Here is a 22,485-nt window from a genome sequence, read left to right as displayed (position 1 = left end):
ATTGACAAAACCTCTTAAGGCGATTTTATGCTTTTTAATTGTTTGTTTTTGTTTTTAGAGACGGAGTTTCGCTCTTGTTACCCAGGCTGGAGTGCAATGGCGCGATCTCGGCTCACCGCAACCTCCGCCTCCTGGGTTCAGGCAATTCTCCTGCCTCAGTCTCCCGAGTAGGTGGGATTACAGGCATGCGTCACCACGCCCAGCTAATTTTTGTATTTTTAGTAGAGACGGGGTTTCACCATGTTGACCAGGATGGTCTTGATCTCTTGATGTGATCCACCCGCCTCGGCCTCCCAAAGTGCTCGGATTACAGGCGTGAGCCACCGCGCCCGGCCAATGCTTTTTAATTGTTATTAACCACAAACAAGAAATCATTTTAGGCCGGGCACAGTGGCTCATGCCTGTAATCCCAGCACTTTGGGAGGCCAAGGTGGGAAGATCACCTAAGGTCAGGAGTTGAAGACCAGCCTGGCCAACATGGCGAAACCCCGTCTCTACCAAAAATACAAAAATTAGCTGGGTGTGGTGGTGCGTGCCTGTAATCCCAGCTACTGGGGAGGCTGAGGCAGGAGAATCACTTGAACTTGAGACATGAAGGATGCAGTGAGCCGAGGTCATGCCACTGCACTCCAGCCTGGGCAACAGAATGAGACTGTATCTCAAAAAAAGAAAAAAATCATTTTAATGTCAAATGTTGTTAAGTATATAGCAATTTAAAATAACATTTATATGACAACAAAGACCCTATACTTTAGTCTAGGCCACTAATTTCAAAGCACAGTACATAGGATACTTCTTTTTATTTTTTTGCTTTCAAAATGGAGTCTTTCTCTGTCACCCAGGCTGGAGTGCAACAGTGTGATCTCGGCTCACTGTAAACTCTGCCTCCCGGGTTCAAGCGATTCTCCTGCCTCAGCCTTCCAAGTAGCTGGGATTACAGGCACTCACCACCAGGCCTAGCTAATTTTACCATGTTGACCGCGCTGGTCTCGAACTCCTGACTTCAAGTGATCTGCCCACTTCAGCCTCCCAAAGTGCTGGGATTACAGGCGTGAGCCACTGTGCCTGACTAAATAGGATATTTCTAAGAAATATCTACAGAATGTTTTCCTTGAAACAAAATCCACCTTAATGACACATAATCAAATGTAATAATTTAACCCGTATCAGGAAATTGCATTTAGCGCTGAGTAGTAGAAATCTTCCTAATTATGGTATCTGAGGAAGGTATTTTGTTTCACATAGGACTGGGCCAGCACCCTTAAAAATGCAATAGGGTCAGGCTGGGCGTCGTGGCTGAAGCCTGTAATCCCAGCACTTTGGGAGGCCAAGACAGGTGGATCACGAGGTCAAGAGATCAAGACCATCGTGGCCAACATGGTGAAACCCCGTCTCTACTAAAAGTACAAAAAATTAGCTGGGCATGGTGGCGCGTGCCTGTAATCCCAGCTACTCGGGAGGCTGAGGCAGGAGAATTGCCTGAACCCAGGAGGCGGAGGTTGCGGCGAGCCGAGATCGCGCCATTGCACTCCAGCCTGGGTAACAAGAGCGAAACTCCGTCTCAAAAAAAAAAAAAACAAACCAATTCATTTGAGACTACACTCTTTAAACAACTTTGCATAATTACAAAATTCTGCCAACTGCTTCTTAGAAAGAAGATGGAATAAGGCTCCTCTGGGCAAACAACACAAACACTCCCAGGAAGAAAGGTGGGAAATAGAACAGGGAAGTGAGACCCAGTATCTGCCACACTAAGTCAGTTACAATTTAAGAAATTAAACCTGAACCTACTTCCATATTATAATATACTTCAAATTATCCATGAGTCCAAAAAACGTAAGAGTAAAGTTTTATTTACTAATTGTAAGGAAAAAAAACCCTACATGTTAAAATTCATGTAGAATAGCTAAGAGTAGTTAGAGGATGACTTTCCCTGCATGTGTACTTGCAAAGGAACTACAGACAAACCCCTACCTGTGCCCTTTCAGGATGAGGAACTCACAACGGCAGCTGATGGGTGGGGCTTTTCTGAAGCACGGCACCTGAATTCACTTGCAGGAGGGTGTCCCACACGGCACTTGTAGTGTTTTTCTGTGGTGTGTATTCTCACATGTCGTCTTAAGGATGAAGAGCAATTAAATGCTTTCCCACAATGCTTACATTTGTAAGGCTTCTCTCCGGTGTGCAGCCGCATGTGTATTGGTAAAGATGACGGCCATTTGAAGACCTTCCCACATTCCTTACATTCGTAGGGCTTCTCTACGGTGTGTGTTCTCACGTGTTGTTGCAAAAGTTCAGGCCAGCTGAAGGCTTTCCCACACTGCGTGCACTCATAGAGTTTCTCTGTGGTGTGCCTTCTCATATGTTTCTGTAAGGATATGTGGCAATAGAACGCTTTCCCACACAGCTTGCATTCATAGCATTTGTCTTCGGGGTGCATTCTCACGTGTTCCCGAAAGCAGGCGGACAAACTGAAGGCTTTCCCACACTGCTTACATTCATAGGGTTTCTCCCTAGTGTGTGTTCTCATATGTTTTCGTAAAGATATGGGCCAATTAAAAGTTTTCCCACACTGCTTGCACTCATACGGTTTCTCTCCCGTGTGCACTCTCATGTGTCCGCGGAAGGATGAGGGATGACTGAACGCTTTCCCGCACTGGTCACATTCATAGGGCTTCTCTCCACCATGAGTGCGTTCATGTCTTCGAAAGGACTGGGGATAAATAAAGGTTTTCCCACACTGTTTGCATTCGTAGGGTTTCTCCCCCGTGTGAATCCTTTCGTGTCTTCGAAAGGACTGGAGATAAATGAAGGTTTTCCCACACTGTTTGCATTCATAGGGTTTCTGTCCAGTGTGCGTGATCATGTGTCTTCGAAAAGCCGAAGCATAACTGAAGGCTTCCCCGCACTCTTTACATTTATGTGGCTTCTCTCCAGTGTGTGAAATCCTATGTCTTCGAAAAGTGGAGGAATAGCTAAAGGCTTCCCCACATTCCTTACATTTATACGGCTTCTCTCCAGTGTGTGTTATTGTGTGTCTTCGAAACGTTGAGGAGTAACTAAAAGCTTTCCCGCATTCCTTACATTTATATGGCTTCTCGCCAGTGTGACTTCTGAGATGACTAGTAAGACTGGAGAGGTCAATGAAGGCTTTCCCACATTGCTTACATTTGTAGGTTTTCTCAGCAGTGTGGATCCGTACATGCCGATTGAGGGAAGACGTACGAGGGAAGGTTTTCCCGCATGATTTACACACGTAGGGTCTCTCTCCATTGTGGGTTCTCACGTGCATTCTTAGGTGTGAACGGCAACTGTAGGCCTGCCCGCATTCCTGGCACTGATGCGGTTTGCGTCCAGTGTGAACCGTGACGGGACTCCTGAGGGATGTGTGGTGACGCATGAAGACTTTTCCGTATGCGTTGTATTCGTACCGGTTCACTCCAGGAGGAATGTTCTGGTATGGATGCAGATCCGGAATCTGGCGGAAGCCTTCTCCACACTGACCGTGACTTAGGCAGACTCTCTCCAACACGTGACTTCTACTGAAAATGAGAAGCACGGTACTGATGGTTTTATTAATGATGATTTGTTAGTATCTATTAGGAAGTAATAGGACTGCATTTTAACCATTTCCAGTGAAAGTGTAGGTCTTTCATCCTATCTGAATTGTCTGAAAATGAGATAAAGTGAATGCTCTGGAAGACGGTCAGACCATCTTCGAGGTCAAGACCTTCGAGGGCTTCGAGGTCAAGGTTTCTTCGAGGTCAAGATCTCAAGGGCTGCCTGGCCAAGATGGTGAAATCCTGTCTCTACTAAAAATAGAAAAATTAGCTTGCCATGTTGGTGGGGGCCTGTAATCCCAGCTACTCAGGAGGCTGAGGCAGGAGAATTGCTTGAACCCAGGAGGAGAAGATTGTAATGAGCCAAGATCATGCCACTGAACTCTAGCCTGGGCAACATAGCAAGACTGTCTCAAAAAAGAAAAAAAAAAAAATTGATGTTTCTTATGTACAGGGTTTTTTTTTCTGAGACAGAGTCTCACTCTGTCACCCAGGCTGAAGTGCAGTGGTGCAGTCTAAGCTCACTGCAACCTCTGCCTCCTGGGTTCATGCAATTCTGCCTTAGCCTCCCAAGTAACTGGAATTACAGGCCTGCACCACCACACCTTGCCAATTTTTTTATTTTTAGTAGAGATGGGGTTTCAGCATGCTGCCCAAGCTGGCCTCAAGTGATATGCCCACCTCAGCCTCCAAAGTGCTAGGATTACAGGCGTGAGCCACCATGCCCATCCTAAGGTTTCTTGATAACGGTTTCCATCTGAATTATGTTTCTGACACTCAGTATCTTTGCCACATTTAAATAAATATTTTTTGTAAAAGTTCCGTGGATTGAATACATTTGCAGCTAGGGTTATAAGGGTTTTCGTTTGCTTGCTTATTTAAAGTTTAATGGCAGACTAAGATGCTCTCCTGAATACTGTGTTCTCTTGTGAGTTAAACTCACCTGCGATTTCTCCCCTGGTTTGCGTGCTGATCTTCAACGCTAAGATCGTCCCAAGTTTTTCCCAAAATAGAGGCCCAGGAAACATTTCTGGTGAACTCTGCTATTTCAGATTCCTTGGGTATTTCTTCTCCATAAATATCCTGCTGAGAAACTGACCCACTGGCCTTAAACCGAGTTTCATCATCTGAAACCAAAAAGTAAACATATCATGTCAGAGGCACTTGTTAGGTGAAAATGACACTGAGGAGTTCAGCTGTCTCAGGGCTTCATCAAACACAAAAGGGTCAAAATGGTAAAAGCAACTCAATAAACACAATATTGGTAAACACAGAAAAATTATTTTGAAAAAATAATGAAATTTTCACTGGCTTGCACAAACAAACTTCACGAGGCCTATGAAAGCCACATCCACGATGATGACATGAAAGGAGCTTCGTTTACAAAAAGAAAAAGTCAGCTTAATACACAGATTCTCAGTTGGGCGTGGTGACTCACATCTGTCATTGCAGCACTTTGGGAGGCTGAGGCAGGCAGATCACAAGGTCAAGAGATCGAGACCAACCTGGCCAACATGGTGTCTCTACCAAAAAAAAAAAAAAAAAAAAAAAAAACACTGCACAGCAAAAGAAACAGTCACTAGAGTGAATCAGCAACCAACAGAATGGGAAAAGATTTTTGTAATCTACCCATGTGACAAAGGGCTGATATCCAGAATCTACAAAGAATTAAAACAGATTTACAAGAAAAAAACAAACAAGCCCATTCAAAAGTGGGGGAAGGACATGAACAGACACTTTACGAAAGAAGACATATATGAGGCCAACAATCATATGAAAAAATGCTCATCATCACTGGTCATCAGAGAGATGTAAATCAAATCCACATTGAGATACCATCTCACGTCAGTTAGAATGGCGATCATTAAAAAATCTGGAGACAACAGATGCTGGAGAGGATGTGGAAAAATAGGAACACTTTTACACTGTTGGTGGGAGTGTAAATTAGTTCAACCATTGTGGAAGACAGTGTGGTGATTCCTCAAGGACCTAGAAATAGAAATTCCATTTGACCCAGCAATCCCATTACTGGGTATATATCCAAAGGACTATAAATCGTTCTTCTATAAGGACACATGCACACGAATGTTCATTGCAGCACTGTTTACAATAGCAAAGACCTGGAACCAACCCAAATGCCCATCAATGATAGACTGGACAGGGAAAATGTGGCACATATACACCATGGAATACTATGCAGCCATAAAAAACTATGAGTTTGTGTCCTTTGTAGGGACATGGATGAACCTGGAAACCATCATTCTCAGCAAACTGACACAAGAACAGAAAATCAAACACCGCATGTTCTCACTCATAGGCGGGTGTTGAACAATGAGAATGCATGGACACAGGGAGGGGAGCAAAAAAAAAAAATACAAAACATAGCTGGGTGTGATGATGTGCACCTGTAGTCTCAGCTACTCGGGAGGCTGAGGCAGGAGAATGGCTTGAACCCAGAGGTGAACATTGCAATGAGCCAAGATCACACCATTGCACTCCAGCCTGGTGACAGAGTGAGACTTCGTTTCCAAAAAGAAAAACACAGATTCTCCTTCTCATGGAAAAGCTATTACATCCTAGTTCTACGACAGCAGTGACTACCTCTGTCTCATTTTCCAACTGATTCCCTTTCCACATTCCAAGCCTTGGAACAGGTCTGATGTGTAAGAAATACTTGTTCTCTAAGTAAGTGAAGGAAGGAACGACGTCATCCTTACCTACTGAGGCCAGGTTCCAGAAGGTTTCCAGCATCACATCTCTGTAGAGGTCCCTCTGAGCAGAATCCAGCAAAGCCCACTCCTCCAGGGTGAAGTCCACAGCCACGTCCTCAAAGACCACTGAGTCCTAAGACATTCAACATATTTATGGGAGGATGGTTGAGACTGGCAGCCCACGAGCACGGTGCTCAATTCGTACGTAGTTCAAACAAGACTCTGTGGTGCCCTGACATCTACCCTGAGACGCAGCTGTCACCTTTTCCATCCTGTCTACACTCACTTTCTCACAGATTTCAAAGGACCATTAACACACTGAATTTACCTCTGTACTTCCACTGTGACCACTGAAGACATGACTCTCTACCACAAGCCCAGGCCACACTGGAGCTGTCAAACAAATGCTATAAAGATGAAACCAATATCTGCATTCTAAGACCAGCAATCCCTTGCCACCCAAACCGTTTCAGCTCCTTCCCTGCTATACCCAACTTCATGTGGCAACACAGAAAGCACAGGGTCACAACTGAACGAAGTTTTAAGGGATCAAAACACTGGCCGGGTGCGGGGGCTCATGCCTGTGATCCCAGCACCTTGGGAAGCCGAGGCGAGCTGATCACCCGAGGTCACCCGTTCCAGACCAGCCTGGCCAACATGGTGAAACCCTGTTTCTACCAAAAGTACAAAAATTAGCCGGGCGTGGTGGCTGGCACCTGTAGTCCCAGCTACTCAGGATGGGTGAGGCAGGAGAATCGCTTGAACCTGCGAGGCGCAGGTTGCAGCGAGCTGAGATCACACCATTGCACTCCAGCCTAGGGGACCAGAGTGACACTCCATCTCAAACAAAACCAAACCAAAAAAACACTGAAGGACTAACATTCCCTTCTGCCTCCTTCACCAAACATCAGGCCAAGGGGTTTGATGAGAGGACCCGAGCTGCAACGAGGGTCAGGTAGCGTCTTAGAGGACTCAAGGTCCAACTGGCTGAATGAAAACATTCTTTTGAGATGTATTAATTTTAACTCGGAAACTAGAAGATACTGAGAAATTAGACGTTAGGAAAGAGAAAGACATGAGAACGTAGAACTCCACACGTTCCCGACAGTCCAAGCCTCAGTGACGGAAGCCCAAAAATGAGTTCTGAGTGATTGCTCTGTCTCACACACGTGTGGGTGCATGCGTGTGCTCTGTCTCACACACGTGTGGGTCCATGCGTGTGCTGTCTCACACACGTGTGGGTGCATGTGTGTGCTCTCTCTCACACACACACAGGCACACTCACTAAATATACACACAGTGAGTATACAATGCCAAAACAACTCTCTTCACCAGAGCCAAGAAAAAGGATTCTTGGGCCAGCATGGTGGCTCATTCCTGTAATCCCAGCACTTTGGGAGGCTGAGATGGGCAGATCATTTGAGGTCAGGAGTTCAAGATCAGCCTGGCCAACATAGTAAAACCCCACCTCTACTAAAAATGCAAAAAAAAAAAAAAAAAAAAATCAGCCAGGCATTGGTGGTGCATGCCTGTAGTCCCAGCTACTCAGGAGGCGGAGGCACAAGAATCGGTTGAACCTGGGAAGCGTAGGTTGCAGTGAGCCGAGATCACGCCATTACACTCCAGCCTGGGTGATCGGGTGGGACTCAGTCTCAAAAAAAAAAAAAAAAAAAAATTAATTCTTGCTAACCTTAAGGATAAGGTAAGAGTCCCACTTTGCAAAGGAGTTAACTGAAGTCCAAACCACTTGACTATGAATTAGCCATGGTTAGAAAAGACAGAGAGGACTCAACAGTGCCTTCCTACAAAGTTCCATGTCTCCAGTTCCAGGAGGAAGTGACGCCCCACATATCTGTCTAGAGGCTGCACTCTCTACTCCTCATTTCCATATTCCATATGGGACACAGGTGCATGACAGCTCAGCCCCTGAGCACAGGAATCACTGAGATGTATGCTTTCTTCAAACTCTGCTCTCTGAAAAAGATAAACTCACTAACATCCGTGAGCAGGAGACAGAATACTGTCACATAGCAATTCTGATGCTAGAACATGCCTGCTCAGTAGAGCAGCAGAGGATGTAAAGCACCCTAGTATTGGTGCAGGGAACAACATGACCGGCCTGGGTGGGCTCCAACAGCTCACAGTGCAGTAGATTATTTGCTGTGACCGGCCTGGGTGGGCTCCAACAGCTCACAGTGCAGTAGATTATTCGCTGTGACCGGCCTAGGTGGGCTCCAACAGCTCACAGTGCAGTATTTGCAGTGTTTTAAAAATAAAGTTACCCTACGCAGAAAGGCGTTAACACTGAAGGCTTCCTGGCAATGCTGCCCTTAGCTGGTGTCTGGGACCCTGCGTCTTGGGAAGGTTCACGCCACCCTACCTCACGTTATTCATGCCGCAAACACTGCTCAACAACTGCTCTCCTGGAAATGCCATCTGTACATGCCAGGCAGAGGACGCTCATGGCATTGGCCAGCAACAAAAAGCCTGGGCACTGGCCAGACACTGGCTCACACCTGTCACCCCAGCACTTTGGGAGGCTGAGGCGGGGGGATCACTTGAGGTCAGGAGTTTGAGACCAGCCCGGCCAACAGGTGTAACCTCAGCTCTACTAAAAATACAAAGGTTAGCCGGGTGTGGTGGTGCGTGCCTGTAGTCCCAGCTACTCAGGGGGCTGAGGCAGGAGAACTGCTTGAACCCAGGAGGTGGAAGTTGCAGTGAGCCAAGATTCACCATCGCACTTCAGCCTGGGTGACAGAGACTTCATTAAAAAAAAAAAAAATTCCCGGGCAGTGAGTCTCCACGGAGCTTCTTCAGTGGCCACTTCACATGTGTTGTCACAATTCGTCGCTGGGGGAATCAGAGGCACTCTGCATGACCCCCTGGGAAAGCCCTCCTTAAAGCTCCACCGGGTTTCGTGTGCACTTCTCCCCACGTCCCTTCCCACTGCTGACCCCGCTGCGGGCCCTTCTGTCGAATCAGAGCACAGTCCTGAGGATGACTGTATGTCGTGCCCTGTGACTCCTACCAGGAGGATGCAGGAGTGGCCTTGGGGTCGCTGACACACTTGGCACGAGAGGTGGGATTGCTAGGATGACACTGACTCACTGAAATAGGGCAAAAGCACTGTTTGGGAAAAGGAAGGATGAAGGGGTAGGGGATGCGTGGCTGTGGAGTCTATTCATGGTCTGAAACACGGCCGAGCTGTCTGCTGTGAGAGTCAGCAGATGACAGAGCGAGAACCGAGAACTGATAGATCCAGCTGCAGCAGGGCGGGCTCGCTTTTGGCCGTGCAGGCTGGGAGACGAGAAAACCAACAGCAGCCTTTGGTTTTTGTTCTCTCCTCCAGGTAGGAGGAAGGGCGTCCGTGTTCTGAAAGCTAAGCTTTGGGCGAGGAAGTTGGTGAAAGTCTGTGGTGCGCTGGAAGGGAAGGAAAAAGTTAAACCGATTCCCAAGGCTGGAGAAAAGTTCTAGGTAAACCCCGAGAAGCAGGGGGCACGCCAGGCTTCTTAACACCTGCTGCTGGTTGGAAAAGAAAGGCTGGAGGGTTCCCTGCCTCCCGCTGCTCTACCTCCTGAGCAGCCATGGTCTCCCTGGTAGCACAACGGCATCCCCGTAAACGCTGAACGGACGGCCAGAGGTTCGCTGTAAGTGTCCCCCAGAAAGCTGTGCCCGTGTCCTAATTCCTGGTCCCGGTGACTATCACCTTATTTGTAAATAGGGTCTTTGCAGATGTGATCAATGAAAATGACCTCCTCTAATGCAATGGGCCCTACTCCTATACGACTGGTGTCTTTACAAGAGGAAAATGTCACATGAAGACAGAAGCACACAGGGAAGGCGGCCATGTGAAGGTGCAGGTAGAGACGAATTCCGGGGCCGCGAGGAAGGAAGACCTGGGGCCACCAGAAACCCCAGGAGACCAGGAACCCTAACTACCGCTTCTGCGTGAGTGACAGAAGTGAGAGAAAATGGCAATCTCTGCGATTTTCAAAACACGCCAGGGGTCATCTCAATCAGTTTTAAGTGACAGTGAGACTTCCTTGCTTTTTGCCCGTGGTGCATGGATTGGAATTTAAGTATGAGAGGTCAGATGAGGTCTCACAACTGACTTTTACTAGCATTTTTCCCGCTGAAGTTTCAGGGAAAAGGGAAACAAACGAAAAGAAAGGCGATCCCTAAGTGGAGATACAGTTCTGGAAGCGTAAGCCGCGGTCTTAGGACACCTGTCTCTGACGACCTTCGGAGTTGATACATTTGAGGCGGAATGTGCATGTTTTCAACGGGGTCCATCTGGACTCTAAGACTCACAAGGCCGCACGGGCTCAGGAAATTCTTGCTTGCAACTGGGTTTTGGAACACGGCTGTCCAACCCGGCAGTATCTGGGGTTGTACACACTCTGAAAGATCCCACTGCCTGGACTCGACCCTAGGCTAAAACCCGACACTGCCCACCGCGCGTTCATCCTCACCGTGCTGCCCCAGAGCAGGGCAGGCTCCTGAACGGAACTGTACCCCAGGAAACACTGCAGAGTTAGAACGCTCCCGGGTGAGAAACTAAGAGAAACATCACGGGTACTGGCTGGTCCTTCTGGGTCACTCAGTTGCCCACCAGGAAGGACTGCCTGGCTCTCCGATGTCTCAGGTCAAGCTGCTCTTTCCAGAACTGTGGCTGAAACGTCCCCTCTTCCTGAAGGAAATGTCGCACGCGGCTGTGAGGGCTCTGAATGCGGGTGGCTGCTAAGCCTCCAGTCACACTGACAACACGGAGGCAGCAGCAAGTGCCCGCAGGTCCCGAACTTTCCACAGAGGACCCTCCGGGTGTCGTCCGTGCCGCAGAGCTGAATGAAATGGCATCACAGACTCGCACAACTGCTTGAAAATGATGCCTCGGGCACAGCCTGAAGCTGAGGACTCAGCTGAGTTATCTGGTCTACACTGAGAACCCTAGGACGGGAGGCCCATGGTGGGAGGTCACCCCGGGGTCCTCGTGAGCTGCCTGCCTGCCTGCCCAATCAGTGTCCTGCATGGGGTGTCCTGACCGCTACAAGCAAGGCATTTCTGAGAGGACTATATGTCCCCTGGGGCTGGGACTTCTTTTCCACTTAACCTGGCACTCAGGGCACTGCCGTGTCCCTGGAAGACACTCAGGTAAGTCCGACTTACTGGCCAGAGTTATGCTGTGTGGGAACTGGCGCTTCTCTCCAGGAAAAAATAATAACGGGGTCGGAAGGGAATAATACAGAAAGGTAACGAGCCCCCTGGCTTTCTAAGACCTTTGTGGTCCAAACATGTAAAAAACGCTCAACACCACTAATCATCAGAGAAATGCAAATAGAAAGCTCAGTAAGACACCGTCTCACACCAGTCAGAATGGCTACCACGAAAAACTTAAAAATAACCGATGCTGGCAAGGCTGTCGAAGGGAACGCTTACACACGGCTGGGGGGGGAACGCTTACACACGGCTGGGGGGGAACACTTACACACGGCTGGTGGGGGGAACACTTACAGAGGGCTGGTGGGAGGGAACGCTTACACACGGCTGGTGGGGGGAACGCTTACACACGGCTGGTGGGGGGAACGCTTACAGAGGGCTGGTGCGGGGGAACGCTTACAGAGGGCTGGTGCGGGGGAACGCTTACAGAGGGCTGGTGCGGGGGAACGCTTACAGAGGGCTGGTGGGGGGGAACGCTTACAGAGGGCTGGTGGGGGGAACGCTTACAGAGGGCTGGTGGGGGGGAACGCTTACAGAGGGCTGGTGGGGGGAACGCTTACAGAGGGCTGGTGGGGGGGAACGCTTACAGAGGGCTGGTGGGGGGGAACGCTTACAGAGGGCTGGTGGGGGAACGCTTACAGAGGGCTGGTGGGGGGGAACGCTTACAGAGGGCTGGTGGGGGGAACGCTTACACACGGCTGGTGGAGGGAATGCTTACACACGGCTGGTGGGGGGAATGCTTACAGAGGGCTGGTGGGGGGAACGCTTACACACGGCTGGTGGGAGGGAACGCTTACACACGGCTGGTGGGAGGGAACGCTTACACACGGCTGGTGGGAGGGAACGCTTACACACGGCTGGTGGAGGGAACGCTTACAGAGGGCTGGTGGGAATGTAGTGCAACCTCTACGGAAAACAGCATGGCGATTTCTCAAAGATAAACACAGAACTACCACTCAGTCCAGCAGTCCCGCTACTGGGTATCTACCGAAGGAAAAGAAATCGTTCTACCAAAACTACGTCAGGGGTGTTCCCAATAGCAAAGGCATGTGTGGGTCAGGACGGCCAGGGGACACCTGTGTCAATTCCAGCTGGATAATGACAAGCCTGCGTGGCTCACAGTGCACTGAAGCTTCTACACCAAAGCAAACTATATTACTGGGGCAGTTAATTAGAAATCAAGCGGCAGCAGGAGGCCTAAGGTAGAGACCACCCGAGGGCGCAGTGACACCGGGAGCACCGCGGGCGGCTGCAGGGCAGGGGATACTGCTCTGGTCCCACAAATGCTTCTCAGCATGGACACTGCATGAGGGCCTGGTAGGAGGGCTTGCGCCAAGACCTCGAGAAGGGAGGCGACCTCTGCTCACACGATCGGGGAGGCTGTTTGCAGATGCGAGCTGGCGAGGAGGAGAAAAGCCTTGCAGGGCAGAGATCACGGAACGCCTCGGGCTCTGCCCGGGTCCTGGGAATACGGACTGATTTTCATTGCTCTACGTCCTCAATGCTCGGAGATAAAAGCCCCTAGACGAACTGAGAGTGGTCAGACCGGGTGGCTCCTCACCTGCTACTTCTGATGCAGCCGCACCCAGACAACAATTGGTGATGAACTCAGAGCACTAGTTTAGCGTGTCTTAGAAGGATCTCGAGTGCTCTCCACGCGGCTGCCTTACCTACCCCTTCACCCTCCCCTTCCACGCCCAGAAGATCAATGAGACTATACACATAATAGAAGTGTTTGGGGCCCAGAGCTCGGGGCCAACGCTTTTTCCACGCTTGCACTGGTCCCCTGGACCCATGCTGTAAATTCTACTCTTGTGTCTCCGTCTTTATTCCCTTTTCTCAATCCCTCCTTACCGCCGGGACTAAGGGCAGCCACGTATGGGGTTGGGCTGGTACCCAACAGACATGGAATCAACCTAGGTGACCATAGCCAGTGGATTACAAAAAATGTGGAACATACCCACCATGGAATACTACACGTCCATGAAAAAGAAGGAAGTCACGTATTTTCCAGCAACATGGATGCAGCAGAAAACCAAGTATGGCACGCTCTTACTTACACGTGGGCACACATGGACATAAAAGTAGAAACAACAGACACCAGGGATTCCACATGGAGGGACAGAGGGGGAAAGGGCTGAACAACCTCCTGGTGGCTACTACGTCCACTATCTGGGTGACAAGATCCGTGGAAGCCCCAACCTCAGCATCATGCAATATACCCTTGGAAGAAACCTGCACGTGCCCTAGGGGTCTGAAATAAAAGTAGCAATTCCACTGCAGTCGGCGGAATCTCACAGCAGTCAGAGCGGCCATTATTAAACTGGCTAAGTCAGTCCAGGGTCCTGAAGAGCACGAGTGAAATCAATAATGCCGCACGTCTCACCCGACTTCATACGGTCCTTCCGTTATAATCCTGTGGAAGGGCCAGGCACGGTGGCTCACGTCTGTAATCGCAGCACTCTGGGAGTTCGAGGCAGGCAGGTGACCTGAGGTCAGGAGTTCGAGACTAGCCTGGCCAACATGGCGAAACCCCATCTCTACTAGAAATGCAAAAAAAAAAAAAAAAAAAATGGCCAAGTGCAGTGGCTCACACCTGTAATCCCGGCACTTTGGGCAGCTGAGGCGGGCAGATCACCGGAGGTCAGGAGTTCAAGACCAGCCTGGTCAACATGGTGAAACCCCAACTCTACTAAGACTACAGAAATTAGCTGGGCATGGTGGCGCGCACCTGTAATCCCAGCTACTCAGGGGGCTGAGGCAGGAGAATTGCTTGAACCCAGGAGGCAGAGGTTGCGGTGAGCCAAGATTGCACCATTGCACTCCAGCCTGGGTAACAAGAGCCAAATACCCTCGAAAGAAAGAGAAAGAAAGAAAAGAAAGGAAGAAAGAAAGAAGGAAGGAAGGAAGGAAGGAAGGAAGGAAGGAAGGAAGGAAGGAGGAAGGAAGGAAGGAAGGAAGGAAGGAAGGAAGGAAGGAAGGAAGGAAGGAAGGAAGAAGGAAGGAAGGAAGGAAGGAAAAAGAAAAACAATAGGGCCGGGCGCAGTGGCTCACGCCTGTAATCCCAGCACTTTGGGAGGCCGAGGCGGGTGGATCACAAGGTCAAGAGATTGACACCATCCTGGTCAACATGGTGAAACCCCGTCTCTACTAAAAATACAAAAAATTAGCTGGGCATGGTGGCGCGTGCCTGTAATCCCAGCTACTCGGGAGGCTGAGGCAGGAGAATTGCCTGAACCCAGGAGGCGGAGGTTGCAGTGAGCCGAGATCGCGCCATTGCACTCCAGCCTGGGTAACGAGAGCGAAACTCTGTCTCAAAAAAAAAAAAAAAGAAAAACAATAAAGTTAGGCAGGTGTGGTGGCAGATACCTATAGTCCCAGCTACTTGAGAGGCTGAGGCAGGAGAATTGCTTCAATCCAGGAGGCAGAGGTTGCAGTGAGCCGGGAAAGCACCACTGCACTCCAGCCTAGGGAACAGAGAGACCTTGTCTCAAAAAAAAAAAAAAAAAAGTAAAGGAACGGAGCCCTGAGGCAGCCCCTGGGTGTGGGGAAATCTGATCAGCGCCAGGGCGGGCAAGAAAAATACCTTGTATTTACCTATTTCAGGAGCAACAGGAAAATGTATTAAGAACTAAGGAAAGGGTGCTGGAGTGTTGGGAGCAAAACAGAATCATCCACTGCCAACAATTCTCCACCGTGTCAAGGAGAATAACATATTTTGGTGAATTTTTATAATTCACCTGCAACGTGTTTTGTGGAAACGTATTTGTTTTTCTGCACCTGTAGTGGAAAGGAGATTTTCTCTATTTCTCTGAGCTGCTTCTCCCCAGTAACATTTTGAAATCTAGGCCCCGAATCCTATTTGTCGGATTGTCCTGCCTGCAAAGTTGGTCCCCCCTTTTTTTTTGAGACAGAGTCCTGTTCTGTCACCGGGCTGGAGTGCAGTGGCACAATCTCAGGTCACTGCAACCTCCACCTCCTAGATTCAAGCAATTCTTCCGCCTCAGCCTCCCGAGTAGCTGGGACTACAGGTGTGCGCCACCACACCCAGCTAATTTGTGCATCTTCAGCAGAGACGGGGTTTCACCGTGTTGGCCAGGATGGTCTTGATCTCGACCTCGTGATCCGCCTGCCTCGGCCTCCAAAGTGCTGGGATTACAAGCATGAACCACCATGCCCGGCCAAGTTGGCCTTTTGCAAAGAAAAGAACAAGGCGGGTAGAGGTGGGAGAATCACCTGAGCTCAGGAGTTTGAGACCAGCCTGAGCAACATAGTGAGACCCCATCCCTAAAAAAAAAAAAAAAAACAACTCAGGCATGGTGGCCCACGCCTGGAGTCCCTGTGTCCAGGAGGCTGAGGGAGGAGGATTGCTTGAGTCCAGGAGGTGGAGGCTGCGGTGAGCTGTGATCGCATCACTGTACTACAGCCTGGGCAACAGAGAACTCAAAGAAATAATAGTAATAGAAGAAAAGACATTACAGAAGTGGGAAAAAAGAAAAGGTAACAGATCTGAGGAAGTCACACACACTCTCTAGGCAATGTTTAACAAATGGAATGTAAGACAAACATTTTGATTCTTTTCCTGAAATCCACCTCCTTGGAATTTTTTTTTTGAGAGAGAGTCTCACTGTTACCAGGCTGGACTGCAGTGGCGCAATCTCAGCTCACTGCAACCTCCGCCTCCTGGCTTCAAGGGATTCTCCTGCCTCAGTCTCCTGAGTAGCTGGGGTTACAGGCATCCACCACGCCTGGCTGATTTTTGTATTTTTGGTAGAGACGGTGTTTCACCATGTTGGCCAGGTTGGTCTCGACCTCTTGACCTCGTGATCCACCTGCCTCGGCCTCCCAAAGTGCTGGGATTACAGGCTTGAGCCACCACGCCCGGCCTGTATTTTTAGTAGAGACCAGGTTTCACCATGTTGGCCAGGATGATCTCGATCTCCTGACTTTGTTATCTGTCTGCCTTGGCCTCCCAAAATGCTGGGATTACAGGTGTGAACAACCGCGCAAGGCCAATTGTTTTTTTTTGACACAGAGTCTCACTCCGTCCCCTAGGCTGGAGTGCAGTGGCACAACCTCCACCTCCGGGGTTCAAGCAATTCTCCTGCCTCAGCCTCCGGAGTAGCTGGGACTACAGGCACCTGCCACCACGCACGGCTAATTTTTGTAGTTTTAGTAGGGACGGGGTTTCACCATGTTGGCCAGGGTGGTCTCCAACTCCTGACCTCAAGTGATTTGCCTGCCTCAGCCTCCCAAAGTGCTGCGATCACAGGTGTGAGCCACAACGCCCGGCCTGGAAATATTTTATCTTCCAAGTTCTATGAATTAAATGAAAGTTTCATTTACTAAAAACGGAGGCGCCAGTAAGTGAACAAAATCTTTTCACAGTGACAAGTCCAGGGAGGGGTCAAGTCTGGCCAGGCTACCACGAGGAGGACCCCTGCCACCTCCAACTCAGGTGGCATTCCTCAGCAAGGAAATCCGTTGGCTATGACCCAGAACAGACCTGAGACGCTTCCCACACACTTCCCAGGGAATCGTGAAAGGAGACATTTCCGTGGTTTTGACCCCTCGTTTGCGGTCATTGGTCACTGCAGTCCCAGGACACGAACGCCCCAGCCTCCCAGGTGTCCCCACCGTGGGTCTGCGCGCATTTGTTTGGGGTCCTTGCTCTCCCTCTCAGGTGTGGGGGTTCTCTGGTCTCTTCAGTCACTTTTCTTCCTTGTAAGGACCCAGGGGCCAGGAACCCTTGGTTTTCCCCCCTTACCTACCCCAGGCATCTTGGGGTCAGAGGGGACAAGAAGTGCCCAAGAAGGAAACCGGGACTCAGGGGACGAAACCTCGCGCGCCCAACTGGCTTGTGGGCGACCTGGCTCCATCCCGGGGCGGACCCCTGCTCTCCCCAAAGCTCGGCTGCTCCTCCGGCGTCCTCATTCTGGATGGCATGGGAACTGCAGACTCAGTTTCTCCACGGAGCGACCCCTCGCCCGGCCAGGAGGTGGAGGCGAGTGGGGGCTGAGGCCTCTGCAGGTGGGGGCGCCAGAACGTCCCCGCCGGCTCGCTGAGGCCCTACTGCTCCCTGGCTGTCCCCAGAGGAAGCCGGGGTCCCCCAGAGACCGCGGCCGGGGGCGCGGGACCTCCCAGGAGCTGAGCCCCGGGAGCGCCGGAGGAGGCGGCACCGACCCCGGACCCGCACCCCAGGAAGCCCCGCGGCGTCGGCCCAGGGCGGGTTCCGGGGGGCCCAGGAGCGCACCGGGGGGTCTCGGGCGACCCCACCTACCGCGGTCCCGGCGTCCCGAAGCCGCGGCCAAACGCTCGGAGGCGCCGCGACCGCGGGCGGGAATGGGGAGTCGGGAGCGCAGGGACGACGGGGCCGGGGTCGGGCTCCCGGAGCTCCGAGCGCCCCAGCCGCGGCCTCAGTGGGGAAGGAGGGACCGCGCGGGACCCCCGGGGCCCAGGCGCTCGTCCTGCTCCGCCCCGCGGTCTGAGGTGGACACCGGTCCCCGCCCGGGAACGTCTCCCGCGCCGCACTTACCATGTCCCGGGGCGACTTCTCCGCGACCGGCGCAGGTGACCGCGACTGGAATCAGGACGCCGGGGACCGCTAGGGGCAGGGGAGGCACTCGCGGCGGGACGACAGACACGTCCCGTCCCGGAGGCCTGATTGGACAGAGCTCGGGAAGCCACGCCTCTGATTGGACAGTGCTGCTAACGTCAGCCACCCTGATTGGACAGTTTTCCGGTCCGTTCCCCGGATATTGACTGGGCGTCCTTGTCTAGGCGCTGCCTCTGCCCGTCCTGATTGGACAGCTCCCTAGGACCCAACCCCTCCCGCCAGACTGAGGGGCGTGTTGCGAACACCCGTGGATGTCCTGCCCGGCGGGGACACCTTCTAGGTGAACTCGCTTCAGTCCGTGGCGGACCCCGCCTCTTCCCGCAACTCGGCCGCCCCTTCCGCGTCCTCCTCCCCAACCCCCCGACGGGCGTGGGAAATGCGAACTCAGTTTCCCCACGGAACAACCCCTTGTCCGGCCAGAAGGTGGAGTTGAGCGCGCAGAGTGAGCCTTGCAGGGCAAGCGGGGGACTGAGCCCCGGTTCTGTGGGGCTAAGGCCTATGTGGCGCGGTGGGGGCCGCGGTTGTGACGTCATAGCACTGTCCCGCGTGGGCACGGCGCGGTGAGGCCCCGCCCCGGGGGCTGGGCATCCGGAGACCTGGCCTGGGGGAGGCCAAACCTGAAACCTGGCATTGGGCAGGAACTTTGCTCAAATCAAAAACCCTCAAGCTCAGGCCCGGTGCGGTGGCTCAACGCCTGTAATCCCAGCACTTTGGGAGGCCGAGGTGGGTGGATCACGAGGTCAAGAGATCGAGACCATCCTGGTCAACATGGTGAAACCCCGTCTCTACTAAAAATACAAAAATTAGCTGGGCATGGTGGCGCGTGCCTGTAATCCCAGCTGCTCGGGAGGCTGAGGCAGGAGAATTGCTTGAACCCAGAAGGCGGAGGTTGCGGTGAGCCGAGATCGCGCCATTGCACTCCAGCCTGGGTAACAAGAGCGAAACTCCGTCTCAAAAACAAAAAACAACCCTCAAGCTCGGCCGGGTTCAATGGCTCACGCCTGTAATACCAGCTTTTTGGGAGGCCAAGGCAGGCGGATCACCTGAGCTGAAGAGTTCGAGCCCAACCTGGCCAACATGGGCCAGGCCACAGAGAGAAATTGGTCTCAAACAAAAAAACTCACGAGTCCACATATTAAAGTGTAAGGAAATTTTTTTCAGATGATTTTTAACTACATTCCCAAACAATTTGGAAGATTAAAAGGCTATAATGGCCGGGCGCGGTGGCTCACACATGGAACCTGGCACTTTGGAGGGCCAAGGCGGGTGGATCACCTGATATTAAGAGTTCAAGACCAGCCTGGCCAAAATGGCAAAAACCCCAGCTCTACTAAAAATACAAAAATTAGCTGGGCAAGATGGCAGGCGCCTGTAATCCCAGCTAAACAGGAGAATCATTTGAACCTGGGGAGGCGGAGGTTGCAGTTGAGCCGAGATTGGGCCACTGCACTCTAGCCTGGGGGACAGAGCAAGACTCTGTCTCAAAAGAAAAAAAAAAAAGAGGCTATGATATTGCAAAATAATAGGAATGTATCTAATACCACTGAACTTTAGACTTAACAATTATGAAGATGGTAAATTTTTTTTTTTTTTTGAGACGGAGTTTCACCCTTCTTACCCAGGCTGGAGTGCAATGGCGCCATCTCGGCTCACCGCAACCTCCGCCTCCCGGGTTCAGGCAATTCTCCTGCCTCAACCTCCTGAGTAGCTGGGATTATAGGCACGTGCCACCATGCCCAGCTAATTTTTTGTATTTTTAGTAGAGACGGGGTTTCACCATGTTGACTAGGATGGTCTCGATCTCTTGACCACCCGCCTCAGCCTCCCAAAGTGCTGGGATTACAGGCGTGAGCCACCACGCCTGGCCTGAAGATGGTAAATTTTTATTTGTATTTTACAATTTTTTAGATGTTATATTTAAAACAGAAAAGCCTATGGTATTTCTAAGGATACTGAATCCCTATTTTAACTGATGTAAGAAAGACGGGCAAAAGTTTAAATGAATTTGTATGAATCTTAGGAAGGAATTGGGTTTTAATTTTTGGTTTTTTGAGACAGAGTCGCTCTCTGTCACCTCGGCTGGAGTGCAGTGGTGCAATCCTGGCTCATTGCAAACTCCATCTCCCATGTTCAAGTGATTCTGGTGCCTCAGCCTCCCGAGTAGGTGGGACTACAGGCGCAGGCTGTTACACCAGGCTAATTTTTTTTTTTTTTTTGAGATGGAGCTTCGCTCTTGTTGCCCAGGCTGGAGTGGAATGGCGTGATCTCGGCTCACCACAACCTCTGCTTCCCGGGTTTAATCGATTCTCCTGCCTCAGACTCCCAGGTAGCTTGGAATACAGGCACACGCCACCACACCCAGCCAATTTTGTATTTTTAGTAGAGACAGGGTTTCCTCATGTTGGTCAGGCTGGTGTTGAACTCGTGACCTCAGGTGATCCACCCACCTCGGCCTCCCAAAGTGTTGGGATTACAGGCATGAACCACTTCACCCAACCTTAAATTAAGAAAAAAAGGAAAAAAATTATGTGATCAACCTGAAAACACTTAATATACTTAATAGACTAGGGTTGAAAACCAAATGCATTAATGACTGCTCATCTCAGAAAACTCCATAGCTTAAGGGGGTGTTCCAATTTTGTCATTTCGTTCAGAAACAGAATTTTAAAAATTCACTTTTATCTTTCCTAGAAAGGTTGTACACACTTTAATAAAAATACATGTTTAGAGGACTGACACAGGAAAGCAGCTTCCAGTTTAAAAGAAAGTAGTGTGGCTGGGCTCCGTGGATCACCCCTGTAATTCCAGCACTTTGGGAGGCCAAGGCCAGTGGATCACTGGAGGTCAGGAGTTCGAGACCGGCCTGGCCAACGTGGTGGAACCCTGTGTCAAATAAAAGAATAAAAACAAAAGGCTGGACACGGCGGCTCACGCCTGTAATCCTAGCACTTTGGGAGGCCGAGGCGAGAGAAGATTCCGTCTCAAAAAAAAAAGAAAAATTAGTAGGGCATGGTGGTGTGTGCCTGTAATCCCAGCTATTTGGGAGGCTGAGGCAGGAGAACTGCTTGAACCCTGGAGGCAGAGGTGGCAGTGAGCTGAAATCATGCCATTGCTCTCCAGCCTGGGTGACAGTGAGACTCCATCTCAAAAATAAATAAAAATTTTAAAAAATAATTGCTGGAGAGAGATAGCAACGCTGAGGACAGAACAGTCAGGAGAACTCTAACTCAGCTCTTCTCAAGAATATGCCAAAATCTACAGATGCTTTCCCCAAAAAACACATCAATGCACCAGCACACACTTTGCACCCAGTTCAAAGTTGTTCACAGAGCCCTTAAAAAACCTCGCTCGGCCAGGCACCGTGGCTTACACCTGCGATCCCAGCACTTCTGGAGGCCGAGGCGGACACATCACCGGAGGCGAGGAGTTGGAGACTAGCCTGGATGACAGAGCAAAACCCATCTCTACAAAAAAAAAAATACAAAAAATTAGCTGGGCGTGGTCGCACGTGCTTGGAATCCCAGCTACTCAGGAGGCCGAGGCAGGAAAATCTATTGAACCCGGGAGTCGGAGGTCTCAGTCAGCCGAGACTGCCCCACTGCTCTCCAGCCTGGGCCACAGAGTGAGACTCAGCCTCAGAAAAAGAAAAGAAACTTACTCATCAACCCAGTAGGGTCTAGACTGGCGGTGGATCAGGGATCTCTAAGGAAAAGCAACTTGTTCGATTAGGGTGAAAGGAGATCGGACGGGCAACCTCCCTCATTAGCTCAAGGAAAAAGGGAAGATTCATAGCAAAGTTAGGTGACTTCTAAGAGAAAATCTGCACATTTTTTTTGAGGCAGGGTCCTGCTCTGTCACTCAGGCTGGGGTGCAGTGCTGCGCTCACAGCTCACCGTAGCCTCGAGCTCCCGGGCTCGAGGAGTCCTTCCACTTCAGCCCCCAGAGTAGCTGGGACTACAGGCGTGAGCCGCCATGCCTGGCTAATGTTTGTATTTTTCTTTCTTTCCTTTTTTTTTTTGAGACAGAGTCTCACTCTGTTGCCCAGGCTGGAGTGCAGCGGCGTGATCTCGGCTCACTGCAACCTCTGCCTCCCAAGTTCCAGCAATTCTCCTGCCTCAGCCTCCTGAGTCCCGAGTAGCTGGGACTACAGGCTCTCGCCAGCACACCCAGCTTGCCAGGGTGATCCCCATCTCCTGACCTCGTGATTCACCCGCCTCGGCCTCCCAAACTGCTGGGTTTACGGGCATGAGCCGCCGTGCCCAGCCTAATGTTTATGCTTCGCAGATACAGAGCCTGTGTTGCCCAGGCTGGGCTGAACTCCTCGACTCAAGTGAGTCCCCTGCCTCAGTTCCCAAAATACTGGGATTACAGTTGTGAGCCA

At 50.8% G+C, this 22,485-nt stretch overlaps 1 protein-coding gene across 7 annotated transcripts in view; it reads right to left on the bottom strand.

Moving 5' to 3' along the window:
- Positions 1 to 18,166, bottom strand: part of ZNF555 (zinc finger protein 555) — a 30,159-nt gene extending 11,993 nt beyond the window's left edge. For 2 of the 7 annotated variants that reach the window (XM_035283390.3, XM_054249172.2), the window contains exons 1-4: positions 18,024 to 18,126; positions 6,278 to 6,404; positions 4,504 to 4,687; positions 1,975 to 3,542 (exon numbers count right to left, since the gene is read on the bottom strand). In XM_035283390.3, the coding sequence (XP_035139281.3) occupies positions 1,985 to 3,542; positions 4,504 to 4,687; positions 6,278 to 6,404; positions 18,024 to 18,026 (1,872 nt within the window). In that variant the 5' untranslated portion in view covers positions 18,027 to 18,126 and the 3' untranslated portion in view covers positions 1,975 to 1,984. 7 annotated transcript variants of the gene reach the window in all.
- Positions 18,167 to 22,485: the final 4,319 nt, after the last annotated feature.

Source organism: Callithrix jacchus, chromosome 22 (genome assembly GCF_049354715.1).
Source record: "Callithrix jacchus isolate 240 chromosome 22, calJac240_pri, whole genome shotgun sequence".
Taxonomy (NCBI): domain Eukaryota; kingdom Metazoa; phylum Chordata; class Mammalia; order Primates; family Cebidae; genus Callithrix; species Callithrix jacchus.
This window is presented reverse-complemented; position numbering and strand designations above follow the sequence as displayed.